The sequence below is a fragment of the Equus asinus genome, chromosome 14 (assembly GCF_041296235.1).
Source record: "Equus asinus isolate D_3611 breed Donkey chromosome 14, EquAss-T2T_v2, whole genome shotgun sequence".
Classification (NCBI taxonomy): Eukaryota; Metazoa; Chordata; class Mammalia; order Perissodactyla; family Equidae; genus Equus; species Equus asinus.
Genome location: NC_091803.1, coordinates 40,707,569 through 40,727,862, shown reverse-complemented (window position 1 = coordinate 40,727,862; position 20,294 = coordinate 40,707,569). Strand labels below are relative to the sequence as shown.

The 20,294-nt window shown below is 52.5% G+C and overlaps 1 protein-coding gene across 10 annotated transcripts in view; it reads left to right on the top strand.

The window, feature by feature from the left end:
* CLEC16A (C-type lectin domain containing 16A) overlaps positions 1-20,294 on the top strand; it is a 199,954-nt gene that overhangs the window by 90,723 nt on the left and 88,937 nt on the right. For all 10 annotated transcript variants that reach the window (XM_014849914.3, XM_014849916.3, XM_070484931.1 and 7 more), the window contains 2 exons: positions 133-261; positions 8,730-8,850. In XM_014849914.3, the coding sequence (XP_014705400.1) occupies positions 133-261; positions 8,730-8,850 (250 nt within the window). The remainder of the gene's footprint in view (positions 1-132; positions 262-8,729; positions 8,851-20,294) is intronic.

Below are 20,294 nucleotides of genomic sequence, written 5' to 3'. Positions count from 1 at the left end.
GGCCACCCTGAGGCTTCGCTTCATCCTAATGCAGGTCGCTGCGGGCGTCTGTTCCTTGCAGAGGGAGGCGTGAGGCCTGCCCCTCCCCGCCTGCCCTCCCCCATGAGGTCTCCTGTGATGTCTCTCTTCTAGATGAAGCCCATGAACGTGGAGTATCTCATGATGGATGCCTCCATCCTGCTGCCCCCGACGGGCACACCTCTGACGGGCATCGACTTCGTGAAGCGGCTGCCGTGCGGCGATGTGGAGAAGACCCGGCGGGTGAGTGAGCACCAGAGCCAGCCTCTCCCGGGGGCTGCCCGCCAGGCCCACTCCCAGGCCGGGGGGAGGGGTCTCTGACCAGGTCAAGAGCCTGCCTCCCAACACGAGTTCCGACAGTAGGAACAGTACCTCCTCAACCCTCCCACCAGGTGGAACTTTCCAGAACGTGCTGCTCTTGGGAAAGTGGGGATTGGAATTCCGTCGCGTCTGGCATCAGATGTCGGTTGCATGCAGGCTGCCTCCACTGGCGCAGAGCACAGCCCCAGCCCCTGAGCGCTGGGAGGGGCAGCCAGGGGGCCGGACTTCTGTGATGGATGTGGGGGCGACAGAGTAATGCATGCAGGTGAGGCAGTGTGAACTCAGCCCAGGGTGGCCCCGGTGGCCCGAGGTGGTGTGCTGTTAGGGTATCTGAGTGATCTCGGGACCAGGCACACGCAAGTGAAATTGTGACTCTCGCCGGCCTGCGGGAGAACGTGTGTGAAGAGCAGAGCAGTTCTCAGAACCAGCTGGAGAGTGTGCTTCCGTTATCAGCGCTTTGTTCTGAAGTCGTCTCGCTGGGCTCTTCACGGTATTTTATCTCCCTCGTCAGATCACGGTTTCTTTCTTAGAAAGCACCGTAACCTTTTCCTGGAAAATCATTCCCTGGAGACGTGAGTGTTCGTGGATGAATTATAGGAGTCCACTCACGGGCCCCCGTTAGCAGCCTGCATCTCCTTCTCAGTTAATCGGCCCGTCTCGAGGGAGGCAGAGATGGTTAACTCCTGGATTTTGAGAAGCAGGAGTGACCTGCAGATTCCACCTCACACCAGAGACTTTCCTCCACCCACCTGGTGACTTTGCCTCGGAGGCCTGGGTGGGGCAGAGGAAGTCGGACCTTGTGTCTTAAGTCAACCAGCGTTCCCTGCTGTCTGAGCAAACCCGCAGCCCTCACCACAGGACCCGCCCTGTACGAGCCAGCGCTGCCATCCTTCCTCACCCTCCCGGCTGGCGCTGCGGGCCCGCGGCCAGGCGCACAGTGTGTCTGTGGGGACAGTGTTTGCAGTGGGCATCCTTGGCGTGGCTTTTACAGGAGGACTGGTTCTGAGCAATGAGTGTTGTCTTGCTGACTCCTCCATCAGGTGGGCATGCTCACCCTTAGCTTTTGGCTAAGAGAGTTGGCCTAAGAGATGCTCCCAGCAAGGTTACAGTGAAGCTGTACCCTGGACAGGCTGCCGTGTCCCCAGGCCAGAGAGGACCCTGTCCTTGAGGTTCTCCTTGGGCTCTGAGCCAGAAGGTCTAGAAGGCTGTGAACATTGAGAGTGACTCTCTGGGTTGCGTCCTACCTTCTTTTTTGGTTCCTTGTCCATCAGGGTTTTTTAACACTTATATGAGCTCGTATTGTTTGTTATAAATTGGATCATTCATATGAGTTCTTTATATGAATTTCCTCTTGTAATTCTACAGCCATCCTTGGAGGTTGGCACTATTATTAGCCCCATCTTACAGAGGAAGAAACTGAGGCACGAAGATATCACAGTGATTTGCTCAAGGTCACCCAGCTAGTAAACAGTGTCAGGCTTCAGCCCAGGTGATGTGGCCTCAGAGCCTAAACTCGCACCCATTCTGACCCGCTGGTCCCCTCTGCTGCCTTCATCGCTGCCTGCACTGCCGCTCAGGGCTGGACACCGGAGACATGCAAAACACAGCCCCAGGCCTCAGGGAATCAGATCTCGAGGGTGAGGTGAGAAAAGGCAGCAGCATCCACGTGGCTGGGGCCATTGCTAAGGGAACATAGGGTCAGGTCCCTCATCCTACCTGGGCAGCGGGGTGGAGCAGGCACCAGAGGGGTGGTCAATGAGCATGAATTGGGGATGGGTTGGGCAGCTGCGGTAGGCAGAGGCACAGAGAGATGTGTCACATTCCAGCATCTCCAAGGAGGGGACCATGGCTGGAGCCCAGAGTGAGGGAGGCTATGTGGAAGTGATGAGGCTGGAGGGGCTGGAGGAGCCGGATCTTGGGGGCCTTGGAGCCCAGCGAGGACCTTGGCCTTGTTAGCTGATTGCTGACCTTGCGCCCTCCTGGCTTGGGGCAGATGGTCCTGGCCCACAGGAGAGGACGGGAGAAACTCAGGGTGAGGCGCGTGGCGGAGGGATGGCTGCTGGGGCTTTGGGCTTCCTGCCCCTTCTGAGCCGGTCTGTCCTCATCTGGGAAGTAGCACGTGCCTGCCTTGCTGGAGTTCTCATGAGGCTTAGGGAAGGCGGAAACACACGAGGCAGTAGCAGTTCGTGAGGGTCGGGCTTCTCTTCTCCCCTTTGCCCCTCACTTCTCACTTAGTTGCGGTTCCCAGGGCCGTGCTGCCCACCTCCCTTGCCCCAGCTGGAATGCGCAGCCCAGACTGCTAACCGAAGCCCAGACAGAGCCCCTGGGGCCTGTTGTTCAGCCTGGTCTGACCAGTGTATAACAGCAGCTCTCCAGTTCCAGCATCTGTGGGTGCAGAGCCAGGGAGAAGGTGGCAGAATGGAGGAAAGCAGGGCCGGCCGCCTCAAAGCAAAGCCAGCCACCTTAGAAAAGCTTCCCTTTGCGACTTCAAACATTGCTTTCTGAAGGGGCATTTCGACCGCTCACCTCGGCCCAGTTCCTGTTGCAGGGCAGCCCTCCAGAGTCCTCCGGAAGCTTAGCTCCCAACCCGTTTCAGGCTTCAGAGCACAACAGGGCGCTTTGAATTCGGGCTAAAGGAAGTGTATGGTTTAGCAAGCAATTGAGGGCTTCTGTGGTTTGTTTCAAGTTCTTTGCTTGAATCCAAAGAACATTCCATTTCATCCTTTTGGATTCAAAGCTTTTCTCCCCCCCCCCCCCCCCACCAAGTAGACCTTTTCTAGCTTTCAGGAGGCTGATCCTTTTCAGAAATCCCGCCCTTTATTTTCCTTAAGGACTCGTCAGAGAAGTTCGAGCAACGCTTACTAATAAATCCTTCCTCACCTGTAAGATATCCCTTCGGACATTCATCAGGAGCCCCTGGATTCCCCCTCTGTGCCCCATGCTGTGCTTGACGTCTCTGCCTTCCAAACCTCGCGGGACATTGGGAGGGGGAAAGGTTATTGGCAAGCAAGTGAATGAAGCTAGATGTCAGGCTGCAGTAAAGGCTCTGAGGGGAACAGGGATGGCACCACTTCAGGTCGAACCATCGGGAAAAGCTGCTCTGAGCTGAAACCTGAAGAGCGAGAAGAGTGGCCACGCAGAGACTTAGAGGAGGCACTTGCCAGACAGAGGGAATAGTGAGTGCAGAGGCCCCAGGGTGCCACCGAGAACGCTGTGTTCAAGGAAGAGGCGAACTGGAGCGGAGCGAGTGCACAGGCCAGAGAGGAGGGCCAGCACCTTGCAGGCCACGGGGAGGCCTCTGGCAGTACAGTCATGCTTTCCTCTTGTATTCTGCAAATGACACTGTTTATTCTTCCATTCAGCATACTTGTTAAGCGTTTTCTGGGTCCCAGGCACGGTACAAGAGGCAAGAAGAGACAGTGAACAAATAATATAGAGTAAGACCAAGATGGTCAGAGCGCCGCTGAGCCCTGCCAGCCAAGAAGGGAAACACGTGTTGGAAGGAAGGTCACCGGAACTACTGGGTGTGATGGGAACGTGCAAGCAGAACCTTGGACTTGGCTGGCCCCTCCCCATGTGTAGGGGCAGTTGAGAGAAGCAGTTAAGAGAGAACACAGACTCCTGAGTCAGACCAGCCGAGGTTCAATGCCAGCTCCAGCTGTGTGACCTTGAGCGAGTTACTTAACCTCCCTAAGCCTAACCTCTCTCGTGTGTCCTGCCTCTCATCTCTCGCCCAAAGTAGATGAGAGAGAGGGCCTGTGAGGTGAGGAGCCCAGTGCCTGGCAGACAGCAAGCGCCCGGGAAATGTGGGCTGGCCAGCGGTGGAGCATTCTAGCATCTTAGGTGGGAAAGAAAGAGAGTAATGGTCTCAATCTACTGAAGCAAGCCACAGAAAAGGGGGTTAGGGAGAGGATTTTGGGGGGAATATCAAAATGTGGATTTAAGCCGCTAGCCATGTTTATGCAGTACTGTTGGAAGCCATTGTGAAACGGATGCATTCGCGTGAAGTCTTCTTCGTCCCGGCGTCTGTTTCCCCGGTCCCTTGTGAAGCCGCAGAGAGTTTTTGTGTTTATGGCTCTTGACCTTGAGGAAAGAGGATATTTTGCTTTTACTCTTGAGGTGTGTATTCTGCATTAAAGAAAATACAATCACATCTCGTGGAGTTTCGAAAGTGGAGGGAAAGAATTTCCTGTGATTTCATCACCCTAAACAAACAACTCTTAGCCATTTCTGTGTCTCCTCCCTCTCTTCGTTTGCAGTTACATCTTTTGATGGTCGCCGGAGAGTGTACCACGGCCTCGCGTGCTCCCCACTGCCCTCTCCACTGCGGAGCAGGAGGCTTTCCTGTTGTGATCCAGTTTTAATACGTCTGCTTTCTCGCGGGTGCATCAAAGTGGATCTGGCAACTCCTGCCCTGTTTGCGCGGGCATCTTCCTGCTGGGGGACATTTTGGTCGCCTTCGGTGTGACATTATTGTTAACCAAACTGTAATGAGCACTCCACGAAAACAGTGTTCTCTCTCCTTTTGGCTCATTTCTTTCGGATAAGTTTCCAGAAGTGGCATTTCTGAATCAAAGGGTATGAACCTGTTTTTGTGACTCTGCAGTTGCCAGACTGCTTTCCCAGTGGGCTGTGTCCACTTAAACCGCTCCAGCACTCTCTTTTTTCTTTGATGGTCTAATGTATTTATTTATTTATTTTTTATCGTGGTAACATTGTTTTACAACGCTATAAACTTCAGGTGTACCTCATCACGTCTTGATTTCCGCGCAGATTATATCATGGTCACCACCCAAAGGCTAATTACAATCAATCATCTCACACATGTTCCTAATCTCCCCTTCACCCCCCTCCCTCCCTCCCCACTTGCCCTCTGGTAACCGCCAGTCCAATCTCTGTCTCTGTGTGTTTGTTTGTCGCTGTTTTTCCCAGCACTCTTTTAAGAATGACTGACTTTCACAGCCACTTCCACAGCCTTGGTGGGCTTCTCGCCTAAGTGACTGTCACCTCAACTCAGCGGTTTACCAATGGGGCAAGGAAAGGAGGAGAGGGGACCCAAACTGAGCATCTGATCCAGCGCCAGCCCCAGGGCTCAGAGTGTCACCGGCGCTATCTCGTGCCTTCACTGTGGCCCCGTGATCAGGGGTGGTGGGTACCCCATTTCCAGAGCTCGAGTCCTGGGTCTCGGAATTCGCGTGACTCTCCTGACCGCCGGTTCAGCCAAAGTCTGTCTGCCTCCTGCCCCACTCCTCGGACTCCATGCCTAGGACTCTCCTGGCCCTAGTTTGCTCCCTGAGGCATGGAAGCAAACTAGACAAGTCTCTATGTTTGAGCGTGACCAGCTGTCACCCCTTTCCAGATCTACTCTGTTCTTCCACAATCAGTCTTGCTGGCATTCTATGGAAGCATCTGAAAGGAGAATAATTCTTTTTTCCTTTTTAGTGATACTGTTTCATGTGCGTGTTTACTTAGCAGAGTAAAGAAAGGCACTCAGTGGGAGCCTGAGTCCCAAGCCTTAAATCTTAAGAAGGCAAAGGCATGTGGTTGGAAGAACACAGACTTTGGAGTCCAGTTACTAACTGAGTCACCTCGGGCAGGCTGCCTAACAACTCTGGGCTTTGGTTTCCTGTCTGTAAAATGGGAACCATGCAGGGTCGTTAAAAGGCTTGAAGGAGAGGACTTTCTTCAGGCTCCACCCGCCAGGCCGTGGGTGAGCAGAGGGTGTGGCTATTGTTTGAGGGGGCAGTCGGATGAATTTGATGCCCCTTACCTGGAAACTCACCTTTCTTTGTGGATTCTTGGAGTTGTGGGGCTGGTCAACCTGCCTGCCAGACCTCATCAACCCCCGTGGGAGCCCAGCTGTCGCCCCAGTGGAGCACCTGGCCCCGTGGGCCTCTGCCCCCCTACCTTCATGGGTGTGGGCTTCTCACTTGCTCTTCCTTCTCTTACGAGTTGGGGCAGGAACCAGGAAAAGTATCATCGAGAGGTTTTATTTTGTATGTTTTATATTCTATATTCTATTTTTTATTATTTTATTGTTTCCTGGGAATAGCTTCATTTGTTGCTTGCAGAGCAAAAGGCAATCTTTTACCAAAAAGTTCTAGGCAGGAGCCAGATTCCAAACTCCTTTGATATTGGAAGGCTTCTGGTTTTCGGTGTGAAGGTCTGCAGAGAGCCACACGCCTTTCTCTCCCCATCCCTGGGCCAGGGCCCTCCTTGAGTGCTTTGCCGTCAGAACCCCAAGAGGAATGGGCTTTTGACACAGAAATGGAGTATCCACGCAGCTTGGACCTGACTGTCCAAGACTTGGGCCTTTCTCCTTCTTTTTCCCTCCTGTCTGAGGTTATGACTGTTTCAGGGCTCAAACTGCCAGATAGTTCAAGTGACCACCCATATCCTGGGCTTTCTGCGCTTGGGCTAGTGCAGGCGTTTGGCTGTCCCTGTGTGCTTGGGGACATGAGTCTCAGATGCTCCTGGGCTCAGCCCCTGGCTCTGCCTCGTCAGCTGTGTGGCCTTAGCTGGCTCTGCCGGCTCAGCTCCGTTCTCCCTATGTAACATCTTGACATTGCAATAAGGTGCCCACAATGCCTCGCGCACAATAGGTGCATAATGAATAAAAGCTGTTTTGGATTTTTTCTAATGAAACTACACTTCTTTTTCTTCTGATTGTGGCAGACGTCTTTATAAAGACTGTACCGTCATGCGCTGCATAGTGATGTTTTGGTTGACGATGGCTGCATATATGACTGGGGTCCCGTAAGATCAGTACCATAGGGCCTAGGTGTGCAGTGGGCTGTGCCGTCTAGGTTTGTGTAAGCGCTCTCTGTAATGTTCACACAAGGATGAAATCGCCCAACGACGCATTTCTCAGAACGCATCCCCATCATTGAGCACGCATGACTGTACTTTAAAAAACTAGGGCCAGCCCCATGGCCGAGTGGCTGAGTTCCCGCTCTGCTTCAGTGGCCCAGGGTTTCACCGGTTCAGATCCTGGGCACGGACATGGCACTGCTCATCAGGCCATGCTGAGGTGGCATCCCACATAGCACAACTAGAAGGACCCACAACTAAAAAAAATATACAACTACGTAGCGGGGGTGCTTTGGGGAGAAAAAGGGAAAAAAATAAAATCTTTAAAAAACTAAGAACAATCAGTTCCATACTAATGCCACCACCACCACCACCATCATCATCATTATGAAATAAAAGCTTATCTTTTTTAGTGCTTATGGTTGACAAAGGGTAATATAGGACACAGAGTAGGTCCAGGAGGTAGGCTTGTTCTTCCGATTTTCTGCATTAGGAGATTAAATAATTGGCCCAAGGCCTCCCACCAGGTCCAGGCCAAGGCAGGATTGAGCCGTGCTGATGGGCATCCTCGTTGCCTGGGTCATCAGGGGCCAGCACAAATCTGGCTCTTTGCAGGCAGTAATTTGTCCCCCCTCTTGATTTGGGAGGTATCTTGTGTAAAGGACAGCTTCCCTCTCAGTAGGCCAGGCCTGTAGGTCTCAGAACTGTAAACAAGGCAACCCAAAAGTGGGCTGGAATTCATCTTTGCATGGCTCACCAATGGCGACAGTGGTTTGTCCCCTGCCCTCCCCCATGCCGAGCCTGTTGAGTGACTGGAGTAAAGGATGGTCACCCTAGGGGCCAGCCCCGTGGCCGAGTGGTTAAGTTCGCTCGCTCTGCTTCGGCGGCCCAGGGTTTCCCAGTTCGAATCCTGGGTGTGGACGTGGCACCACTTATCAGGCCATGCTGAGGCGGCGTCCCACATGCCACAACTAGAAGGACCCACAACTAAAAAAATACACAAGTGTGTACTGGGGGGCTTTGGAAGAAAAAGAAAAAAAAAAAAAAAAAGATGGTCACCCTTTTACAGAACACGTGCTGACTGCTTCGCCTCCAGTGTTATCTCAGAACCTTCTAGAAGCCCTGCGAGGGACGAACTACCATCCCCATTTCATGGATGAGGAAAATGAAGCCCACGGAGGCCAAGGGCCTTGCCCAACATGGTGGAGCTGGGAGTCCAGCGCAGACCTTCCCTCCCTGACTCTGGAGCTGTTCCCGTCAGGTGCATGCCCGCCAGGCAGGCAGGCAGGGAAAGTGGCCTGGAGCTGGCCCCTCCTGTGGACTGCCCCTCTACTTCCTGGCCTCTGGTTGGTGGGCAAGTCAGCAACCTAGGACTTAATCGGAGGCTGCCACCAGTGCGAGCCGGCCCCGGGGTGAAGGCTGAAAGCCCCAGAATCACAATCCTGGGCGAGGGGGCCTTCGTTTTGTCTGCTGCTTGCTTTGTTTTACATTGAGAGTCACTGTGCGATCCCTCCACATGGAGCTTCTCACCAAAATGACCGGCCTCTCCCTCTTCTCTGTTCTCTGGACTGTCTGTGCAGGCCATCCGGGTGTTCTTCATGCTCCGCTCCCTGTCCCTGCGGCTGCGAGGGGAGCCCGAGACCCAGCTGCCGCTGACGCGTGAGGAGGACCTAATCAAGACTGACGACGTCCTCGATCTGAGTGAGCTGGCCGTCCTGAGTCATGGGGCACGGGGGGTGACGGGGCTGACGTGCTGACTCACACGGCCCTGGGAGGGCTGGCGTGCGACCTGCATTTTGTGCAGCTCCTGATCCGTGACTGTGAGCTGACAAAGTGTGTATATCCCACAAAACCTTTGAAGAAAGGGCGCTCGATTCTGGGCACCTTGAAGTCCGCGCATGGCTCCTGCTTGCTGGAGCCCAGGGAGAGCGTGCAGGCGGTTTGCAGAACGATCCATGCCGGGTGATGGGGTCTCAAGCAGAGGTGGGCGCAGCTCCAGGGTCCCTGCCCTGTGTGTAATCGCAGCAGCACCAGTCTGACTGGTTTTGTATATTAAGGGTTTTCTCTATGATTCCAATGATTAAAGGATTCTGCTGCTGAAAAAAGAAAGCTTTCAAAAATGCAGATCACCAGGATTGAGATAGAGATGAAGGATTTGGAGGCTGGAGAACCACGTGCTTAGCCTGTAACCTGGGGCTGCTTGTTTAACTGTACAGTGCTCTTGTCTGCAGCATGAGGCTGAGATTTAAAGGAGACAGTGGGTATAAAGCTTGGTGATGTTCCCATAACCCTTCTCGTATGCATATAGTTCTCTGTTTCCTCCATTCTCTGTGGGGCATGTGCACATTGGTGTGCATGATGGTTTTCTGTCTCTTAAAGGCATTGTGATCTATTAGGACTCTGGTTATAAGACATGGAAAACCCTACATAGGCTGGCTTAGGGAAAAAAGAGAGATTAGCTGATGTCACTGCAAAGTCCAGGAGTAGTTCTGCTTTCAGGCATGGCTGGATCTAGGTACTCAAGCAGTGTCATTAGGGAGCTATCACTCTCCATCTGCAGCTCTGCTTTCCTCTGTTCTGGCTTCATCCTCAGGAGGGCTCTCATCAGGTAGTGACAAGATAGCCATCAGCAGCTCCAAGATCTGCTGAACCAGCTGAGCAGCCCTGACAGAGACAGAGCTTCTTTTTCTCTGTAACTTTCCTAGAAGTCCACGGCAGGGCTCTCATTGGCCTGGCTTGGGTCATATGACCATCCCTGAACCAATCAGTGGGCAGAGGAATGTGATTCCCTGATTGGCTAAGCCAGGGTCACATGCCTGGCCCTGGAGCTGGGAGGTGGGACCTGTTTGTTTTGAACCGTCGACTGAGAGTGAGGAAGGAGGGGCGTCGAAGGAAGCTCACAAAGAGGAGATGGGAGCTGGGAAGACAGGGACAGCAGCTGGCCACTCTGTCGTGTGTGGTGAGGAGAGGGTCCATGTTGTTTTAAGTCAGTTTATTGAAATATACATCCAATAAAATTCATCAAGTTTTAATGTACAATTGAATGAGTTTTGACAAAACTCTTCAGTTGCATGACCAGCAATCATGATATAGACCATCAAGGGGTGGCTTCTGAGCCAGGTACCCCTGCCCTGCCCTGCCTTCCCATGAGCAGATGATTAAACCCCACAGCTTCCACTTCCTCGCCTGTAAAATGGGGATGACCTTGCTTATATTATGAGGTTGTCTTGAAACTTGAGTGAAATATAATATGAAATATAGTATGACCGAGCATAGTGCCTAGCGTATAACTGTGCTCAGGAAACTGCTCAGTGTTACCTGCAAATAGAACAGAGTGGTTCATATAAAGGGCGGAGCAACTGCCTGACATGTGGAAGATGCTCGGTGAATGATTGTTATGGGTTTCACCTGGTTGTCTAAATGCTTCTTGCCTTCTTGTTTATGCTCTTTTGTCCTTCTCTGTCTTGAGGGAACAAGGGAGCCATGTCCCCTCTGTGCTCCGATCCCCCCTTGAGAAGTGGCCACAGGGATTTCTGTAAGGGTTTAAATTGATCGAGTTGGCTGGAGAGAACCATAAACCAGTCTTTCTCTGATTTGATTCAAGGAAAGGGAGGGAAACAGCTTGCTTTAAAGGGGGCCATTCCATCAGGGCAGCAAGAATGTTTGCATCCATGAAATGGAATTAAATTTTATGCTGGGAATTCGCATTCCTTCCCTCCTCCCCTTAGGAATGGCCTGCTGAAATAAAGGTTAAAAGTATTTCACTTATCAATTTTAATTGATTAGATTGCTAGTTGAGATCACTTAACTGAGCCTTTTTGGGTAGTTGGCCATTAAGAAAGTAATGGCTGTCTGTCTTTACCCCGCCTGATTGCAAATTATGTCTTTGCTAAAGAGGACGCCATGCAGAAAATACTGGGAATTATGGATTTTCTGAGCACATGGTTCTAGAATAAGATATGCATGTGTTGTCGCATTGGGTTTGTTTTTTTTGGTGATTGTTCTTAAATGCTGCGGCTTCTCACCTTCCATTGGGGAAAAATTAGCATGCTTTGCATTTCACAAAATGCCTTCTGTGTGTACAAAATGCAGGAAGCCTCCTGGCGTCAGGGAAGCTGGGCAGGCGTCCTGGGAGCACAGCGCTTGGTCTCCCTGCCCAGCTTGAGGCAGCTGACGCAGGGGGACGTGTTCTGTGTTCTCGGGATCTGTCAGCTGTTATCTAAGGTGATAAGGTGATATGGTCTGAAAGGCTTGAAGGAATGCTGGCTCAGCACAGCAGGAGGAGGGGAGTGTGTTTACTAAACACACTCTTTGATAAGAACCCACAGCCTAAGAGTCCTGGAGCCATGTCACAGGCCTGCTGCCTTTGGGCTGGGGTGGCAGGTGAGCTCTGGCAGGTGGCGTCTGACAGGAGCATCCAAGAGGCATTGTCCCTCCAGAGAGAAGCAGGCTGACCCAGCCTGAAGCCTGCTTTGTTTTCACTGGAGAGGAGCGTGGCAGGGGCAGAGGCCATGACCTGGCAGCCACGAAGGGAGGGAGGAAAGAAAGAAAGGAGAGAGGGAGGGAGGGAGGAAGGAAAGGAGGGAGAGAGGGAGAGAAGAATGAGGGAGCACAGGAGGGGGAAAGGAAGGGGGATGCGAAGGGCAGACTAAAAACAGCTTCCGTTTCTAGAGAGTAACACCACGAATGTCTCTGTACCCAGCCGTCGGCTTCAACAAGCTGTTACCCTTTTGCTAAGTCTCGTTTCATCTGCCCTGCCAGCTCTCTTTTAAAAATAGCCCCCTCCAGTGCGTTAGAGCCAGGGGAGGACATCCTGTTACTGCATCTGTAAATACTTCTAACACATAGGGACTTCGGGGAACTCTTCTTAATTGAATTGCTTGCCACCATTGCAAATCATGGGCTCCCCCGCCCCGTCAGCCCGGCCGCTGCTCTGGGGGGGGGCAGCCCCAGAGCTGGGGCCTGTGTTCTGCCACCCTGGCCCGTTGACATTTGACTTTGCAGCCCCTGGCGTCATTGGAAGCCGTCAGCTTTGTGACCATGCTGAGTGTCTTAATGCTTGTGAGGCTCAGCGGCCTTGCCTGTGAAATGGTTCCAAAAGGCTTGCCCAGAGGGCTGTTGGAGATCAAATGAGATGCTGCATGTCAAGCCCACAGCACCGGCTCGGTGCACAGTAGGCGCTCAGTGAATGAGCGCTGGCCGTGTCCCCTCGCAGCTGCTGAATAAGTGAGGTAGAGTGCGGGGCTCCAGGGGGTTGGCATTTTCTGCTTTAACGATGTTTTGAGGAACACATCCTGAAATATTTAAACCAGTTCATCGCCTGTGTGATGGCACTGTTTTGGAGGTAAGAGAGACAGTGCTGGCTGCTTGGGCCAGATGAAGGGAGCTGTACCCCGTCCAGGCAAGCCCCTCCTGCACGTTCACCAGGGGGCCCACTGCCTGACAGACCCCTGTAGTGCTCCGAGGTCAGGCGGGCCTAGAGGAGAAGCTAGGTGCCTACCTGCAGTGGCCTCAGAGGCTTCTGGACGGAGTCTTACCTGTTTCCAGGTAACACGTGCAGTCACAGTAGGGGAAAGTCCCTCATTGTCCCAAGGCCCTAAGGAGATTCGAGGCAACCAGGCATCCTCAGGGAAATTCCGGTTTCCTTTCCAGCCTTGTCCATGTGGGCACTTGACATTTACATACTTGTAGCCATATCATGTGCTGCATGCGCCTAGTCTTGTGTTCTGATTTCTAAGTCCCTTCATGCAATCCATCCATTCATTTAACTATGCGTTGAGCAGGGGCTGTATGGGAGGCCCATGGCTGGGAGCCGGGCTGGGAGAGCGAGCTAAAGCCAGACTTGGGCTCTGCCCCTGTGGAGCTTCCAGATCGGGGCAGGGCAGGGGCACCACAGACAGGTGAGGAAGCAAATGCACACTCACAGGTTGATTGCGCTGGCTTGTGGAGGGGATGAACAGGGTCCGTGCTAGAGAATAACGGGGAGAAAAGACCCCATAGGCTGGTTAGGGAAGGCCTCTCTGGAGAGGTGCCGTGTTTGGAGGGACCAGAAGATTCTGTGAGAAAATGCAAAAATGAGGCCCGCCAGTGAGAGGGGATGGCAGAGGTGAGGCTGGAAGGTGGGAGAGAGCTTGGCATGTCCCAGGATCCCAAAGGAGGCCGGTGTGGCCAGCAGGTAAGAGGAGGGCGCATTGCTGAGATGAACCAGATCTCAGTTCCTGTGCAGTGGGAGGCCACCAGAGGTTCCCGCAGGGACGTCTGTCCTGAAAGTGCTCTCTGGAACTGGAATGGCCAGGTCAGCTGGTCCCGGTGGGGTCCTGTGAGCCATGTCGTGGGGCTGGAGGTTAGGAACGTGGGCTTGGGAGCCAGACCGTGCCTGGAGTGAGAGACATCCCAGCTTTGCCCCTTTCACGTAGTGTGTGACCTTGGACGAGTGACCTCCTTTCCTGGAGCTTCAGTTTCCTCGGCTATGAGATGGGGGTTGATGGGAGGGGTAACTGAGCTGATTTATGTGAAGCCGTTTAGGAGGTTGGGGCAGGATCCCAGGAGCCAACGACAGTGGGGACGGGGGAGGGGGACACAGTCTGAGGACAACATTTTGTGGCTGACTCGCCCTGGCGACTCGACTCTGGGTTCTTGGCTTGCGGACGATCCAGGCAGCAGGGAGTGGGAGAACGGTGATTTTGTCATCGGAGGGCCAGCCCTGGAGGAGGAGCTGGTTCCAGATGGAGGATGACGAGCTTGGCTGGGTGGTTAGAGAGGAGGTGCTGGAAGGCAGCCCGGCCGAGATGTCTGGGGAGCAGGTTGGAAACCTCTTCACATTCACATCAGAAGCCATTTTCCACGTTACCGCGTAGATTTCAGAATTAGCACGTTTAGTGGCTGGCGTAATAGTCCGTTGACTGAGACATCTCCTGTGACCCTCCCACAGTTATTAGCATGTCCACTCTTACTCTGTTATAACCCAGATGGCTGTTCCTCAGAAGGGCCTTGCAAAAGTTGTTAGAATCCTAGGTCAAGTGGGCTGTTAGAGAGGCCCCAAAACCCCCAAAGAAATGCCTTCAGATAAGCAGGTCCCCGTGCTCTGGGTCTGACTCGTCACCAGGCTCAGACACACTTGCCGGGGGCTGGGGCTGGAAAACAGCCATCAAAGTATAGAGCAGACTTCCCCGGGGTTCCCAGACCGCGGCCTCCACAGCCCAGTGAAACGCCAACAATAAAACCCAACAAAGCCTCTGGGGATAGAGTGCCGACTTTTTATTTTATCAAGTAGTCTTATCTTTAAGCCTTTATGAACTGTCATTCATAAAAGAACTGCTAATACCAGATAAGCAGGAAGGGCATTTTGGAAGGAGGGACCGACTTCCCAAGGAACAGCGGTGGTCCCGCACACTGTGCTTTAATGGGACGTGTCTAAACATCCCAAGGCAGACCATCACAAGAGCGGAGGCCAGAGTGTCCTTGTCCTTTTGAGCTCGGTCTGCCGGGGAGGCACGCCCCGATCACAGCATCACACAGACCAAAGTCAGCCAGCCTCTGTGCTGAGTGCTGGGAGGACAGGTAAGGGGTTGACCTGCCTGAAGGTCAGAGGGCCTTTGGGGGAGCAAGCCCCGATCTGCGGGCTGGCTGTCAGGAAGGGGCCCGGTTCTGGAAAGGCCCCGGGGCTGAAGGGGCATGGAGAAGGATGAGCGAGGATGAGCAAGGGCAGTGTGGCCGGAGGGCAGGGGCCATTGCCTGGGGCCCAGGGTGCCTGCCTTGCCGTGGATCGGGGATCCAGAGATTAGCCTACGAGCAGTGAGAAGAGTTTCTAACCGGGCGACGTGACCAGATATGTACCCCAAGAGGCCCTGTCTGGGCTCCGTGTGAAGAGTGGGCCTCTGGAGTCGGGGGCAGCATTACAGCAGGGAGACCCGTCCTGCAGAAGTGGTGTCCGAAAGGTGGTGCCCACGTGGCTCTCGCACACTCTGTTTGCCCCAGCGACTTGCTCTTGAGCCCTGCTGCCATCTGCCCTGTGGCCGGTACAAGGCTCTTTACTGCACGAGGCCCGTCCTGTTTGATCCGGCTTGTTCTCTGGAACCTGAGCCATCGTGCCTTTGAAGCTAATTATTAACAATAAGACTATTTCGGTTGTGCTCTTCTCCTACCAAGGCAGGCTGCTGTGGACTTTCCCTCCGCCTCCTGGCTGTTTGCAGCCTAGGACCTGCCTCCTTAGGAAGGTGGCTGAGGGTATGAGGAAGCCTTGGGTTCCAGAAAAATGCAGACTTAGGAAAGGACAGATCTGGCGTCCAGATCCCAGCTCTGCCCCTTCCTCGCTGCGTGACCTTGGACAAATCAGTTCGACTCTCTGAGCCTCAGTTCCCTCACCGATCAAACAAGAGGAGCCGTGCCTGCCTTTGCAGGATTATCGTAAGGCAGGACAATAAGGCATATGAAGAGATCGAATACACTGCTGGCCTCAGACAGATAGGCCCACAGATCGAGTTTGGTGTCTGGCAGAATGTTTGCAAGCAAATTTCATGTTAGTTGCCAGCATTTTAGAATCAGGATATTTTATTGTACAAACCCAGATGTCTGTCACTTTGAATATGGGACCATCTGGCCCCACGGGGCCTGCATCCCCAAGGGCAGCAGGGAGCTACCTCTTTTCATGGCGTGCACCCTTCTCACCAGCTCACCTGTCTCCAGCCCTGAGCCTCAACTTAACTCCAGACCTGAGTACCCAGCTGCCTGCTCAGCATCTCACACTTAGCATGAACACAGGGGAGAGCTGTCTTCGCCACAAACCTGCCTCTCAGCCTTCCCATCTCCCAGCTGGACGGCAGCCCCACCCTGGCGGCAAAAACCTGGGGCTCATCCTTGACTCCCCTCTTTCTCTCAAACTCGACTGCCAATTGGTCAGCACACCTGTCCGGCAATTCCCTCCACAGGTACCCAGGATCTGAGCATCTCTCCCGGCTCCACCCCCAGCACCTGGTTTCCCTACCATCCTCTTTCACCTGGGTTCTTGCAGTAGCTTCTTAACCGGTCGCTTGCTTCTGCCTTGTCCCCTTCAGTTTATTCTTGACACAGTGAGCAGTGTCATCCTCTTACAATATAAGTCAGATCATGTCCTTCCTTTGCTCACAGTGGCCTCCATCCCGCTCTGCCTGAAAGGAGCGACCTTTTCAGTGACCTTTGAGGCTGAGCAGCATCTGGCACCACCTGGCTCTCTCTGCTTCCTTGCTGTTCTTCAGACACACCAGGCGTGTTCCTGCCTCAAGGCCCGCCTGGCTGTGCCTCCCACCTGCAGGCCACCTGTTCTCTAGAACAGGCACGGCTGTGGGCACTCGCAAGGCTCCCGGAAGCCCGTGTGACAACGGTACTCCAAGTTCTCCATCCACGTCTGAATTCCGGACCAAGTCCCCCTCTTTATCTCCTTTTGTTTGTGGATGAATATGAACATGAATGCCATGAATGACCCTGCAGTGCTCCCCGTTTCCCCAGTTCCCAGCACTCTGTGGGCTTTGTCCCAGCGCCCTTGCAGGCGGGAACTTTTAGGCAAAGTGGACATCCCTGCCTGTATTCATCTGATTCCCTAGAGATTGGTTTCCAGCAAGAGTATTATGAAGCTCCCCAAGCAAGTTATGTGGTTTTATTGTCAGTCCATGAAAATGGGAGCTCATTGATTTGCTTCTCTTGCAAGGCCAGTGGTAGTTTTGTGGTCCTATCTGTCAGTTGTGGAAAATTCTCCATGTTGTCTTATTCTGCCGATGGCCCAGTCATTGTCATGTGCTTTATCCTGGTGAAAATGAGAAAATAGCATAAATAATAAAGAATATCGGGCTGGCCCAGTGGCTCAGCAGTTAAATGTGCACGTTCTGCTTTTCGGTGGCCCAGGGTTCGCTGGTTCAGATCCCAGGTGCGGACATGGCGCTGCTTGTCAAGCCATGCTGTGGTAGGCACCCCACATATAAAGTAGAGGAAGATGGGCACGGATCTTAGCTCAGGGCCAGTCTTCCTCAGCAAAAAGAGGACGATTGGCAGATGTTAGCTTAGGGCTAATCTTCCTCAAAAAAAAAAAAAAAGAATATGAAAGACAAATACAGAATGTGGGACATTCTAGAAGACTCCTGACTTAAACTTTTCGTAAATGTAAATGTCATGAAAGACCAAAAAAATGGAGAGGGCCAGGGCTGCGGTGCTAGATTATCGACTCGGAGGAGACGTGATAGCTGTCAACTGGATTAGATCTTGCACTGAGGAATAAGAACAAAGTAGTTGTAAAGGACTTTTTCTGGGTAAAATTGGAAACGTTTGCACACAGAGTGTGATTGGATAATATAATTGAGGTCAGTATTACATTTCTTGGGTGTGATAATGGCCCTGTGGTTCTGTGGGAGAATGTCCTTGTTATGAGAAGTACCGGCTGAAGTATTAAGGGCTGCGATGTCATGCTGCCTGCAACTCTGGAATGATCCACAGAATAAAAATATGTGAGCATGTGGAGATCGAGAGAGGACGCAGGTGCAGCTAAATATGAACAGTTCAGGAATCCAGGTGAAGGGCATGTGTGTGTTTGTTGTATTCTTGAAACTTTCCTACAAGTTTGAAGTTTTTCAAACTAAAAGCTCAAGGAAGCGGAAAGAGATCAGGTCCTTGAAAATCCAACGTTTAATTAATGAGGAGTGTAATGTTTAGGAACTGGGGCCCTGGATTCAGAAAGACTTGCATTTGAATCCCAGCTCTTTGACCTTGGGCAGACTAGTCAACCTCTCTGAGCCTTTCTTCCTCATCTGTAAAGTGGGGTCGGTACTGCCTGCCTAAGAACTGTTAAGTAGACTAAAAGAGAGAATCCTTCAAAAATGCTCAGCGTCACCCTCAGCATGCGGAGGCTTTCCTAGTGAAAACAGTCATTAGCGTTCATCATCTGGACTCCACACTGGGCACTGAGCTGTTTTTCTTGTTGCGAGGTTCTCTGTGGGAGTTCTGACAAAGCAGAGCCTCCTGACTCTTTCCGTCCAGGCGATACGTTGCAAAATGGAAGAGGTCACACAGGCTTGTTAATTAGATGGTGAGTTTCTTGGAAAGATGACTTTCAGGAAAGTGGGTTCTGGCTGAGCGGAGAAGAACTGAAACCTGCAGGGGAGGCTGGATTCAGACCCAGATGGCTCCTCGGGGGCGATTTAGCTCAAGCACCAGCCGTGGAGCCCCGGGGAAGCGGTTCGTCTAGTGCTGACGCTCAAGTGGACTAATGCTGTTAACGTGAAACCCGAGAGGCAAGGATGGATATGGGTGAAGTCCCATCTCGAGGCCAGTGTGGTTTTGTGGCTCTTCAGCCTGCACTTTCCAGCCCGGTTTCTTCTTTAAAGGGAGGACAGTCCACGCAGGGTCTCTTCACGTGTAGACGTGTGGCAAAGCACCCTAGTGGGCATCCCCACCAGCCCATCGCCCGACCTGCCACCTTGGAACCACTCCTGACCCTGCTCTGACCCCATGGTCGGGGTCAGCAGCCATCCCACCTCTGCAGCTCTGCCCCTCCCCAGCGCAGGCTGTCCGTGCCCAGTGTCTCCCGTGTGGGATCCCAGCTCATGGCCTTGCCCTCCGCCAGTCCACCCACCCTGCTCCCTGTGTCTGGAAGGCACATCTCGTCCACTCTCACGCCCTTGCTCATGAACTTCAGAGCTGCTGGGCACAGCCACCGGAGCTGGCCTCAGCCCTTCACCTCTGCCTTATGTCCTGCTGCACCTGAGCCCACCTGGCTGTCATGCTGCTTGTAGCCTCCTGGACACAGCCTGCCTGCCAGTCCCACCTCGGCCTTTGCCCGGGCTGTCCCCTCTGCCCAGCTTGCCCCCCGGCCCCTGCCCTCCTTCCCCCTCACTGCTGGGCTACGTCGCCCTTCTCTGGATGCTCCCCAAGCACACCGCAAACGTGCCCTGACCACTTTGCTTTCTCTCCCTCGGGCCTGGCGCAGGGCCTGGCACATGGTGGCACTCAGCGAGGGCTTTTGGATGGACCTGATTAAAACCTTAGCACTCTCGTTAATTATTCATAAGCACTTAAGGTGCTTTCATTAACATGAAAGTGGCATTTCTCAATGTCTTGGGTAGTTGAGGCACTTGGCTTATGAGTTAAAAAAAGGATGTCTGTTCATCATTACCATATATTTGAATACTCAGGGTCCCAGCACAGACTCCCCCCCCAACCCCCCCGGTGAAATATACCAAGAATCTCACACCCACCTTGGCATTTTCTAAACATGTAGATTGTCTTTTGTTTTTGGAGAAAGATTACCCCTGAGCTAACATCTGCTGCCAGTCCTCCTTTGTTTTTGCCGAGGAAGACTGGCTCTGAGCTAACATCCATGCCCATCTTCCTCTATTTTATGTGGGATGCCTGCCACAGCACGGTGTCCGCACATGGGATCCCAGCTGGCGAACCCTGGGCCACCAAAGCAGAATATGCGAATTTAACCGCTGTGAGCCAGCCCCCATGTGGAGTTATCAACATCAACAGTGGAGCTATCCCAAATCATTTTACTTAAGAGCTAAAATGCTGGGGTTTTTTTCCTGCCCTTCTTTGCAACTAGAACCCTGAACTAGGCTGATCAGAAAAGAAATCACATTTGAATTAAACCACCAATCCTCTAAGGGAACGGAAAACATGGAATTAACAGCGTTTCCTCCTCGCTATGAATTAGGCTGCTGCTCTGTGTGCCTGATGAATAATATTACTGGCCCCTTTTCAGAAATGAAGTAGAAATATGGAGAAATGAAATTTGTATCTTATGAAGTGACTGGAAATGTGATTATAATACAGCTGTCAGTTTTGTTCAAGTGGAAAATTTTTAAGTAAATCCAATTGCAGCATTATTTGGTTCTCTTAAAGCAGAGTGATGTAGCTGTTTCCTGCGTATTGATTATTTGATTGGTACCTGTCTGCTGGACCTATTTTTTTTTTCTCAGTAGCGCTCATTGATGTGGTTTAATGTATATTCCTGTAATCTTTCCCTGTTTTATAAACTTACAATCATAATTGAGCCACATTAGAGAGGCACGTTCTGCTGAAATCACAAGGTCACCTAATGGCTGTGCCCTCTTTTGTTGCTTGTGTACTGAAGTGGTCCTAGGGCAGTTCTGAAAAAAGACAAAAATTAGGATTTTTTTCCT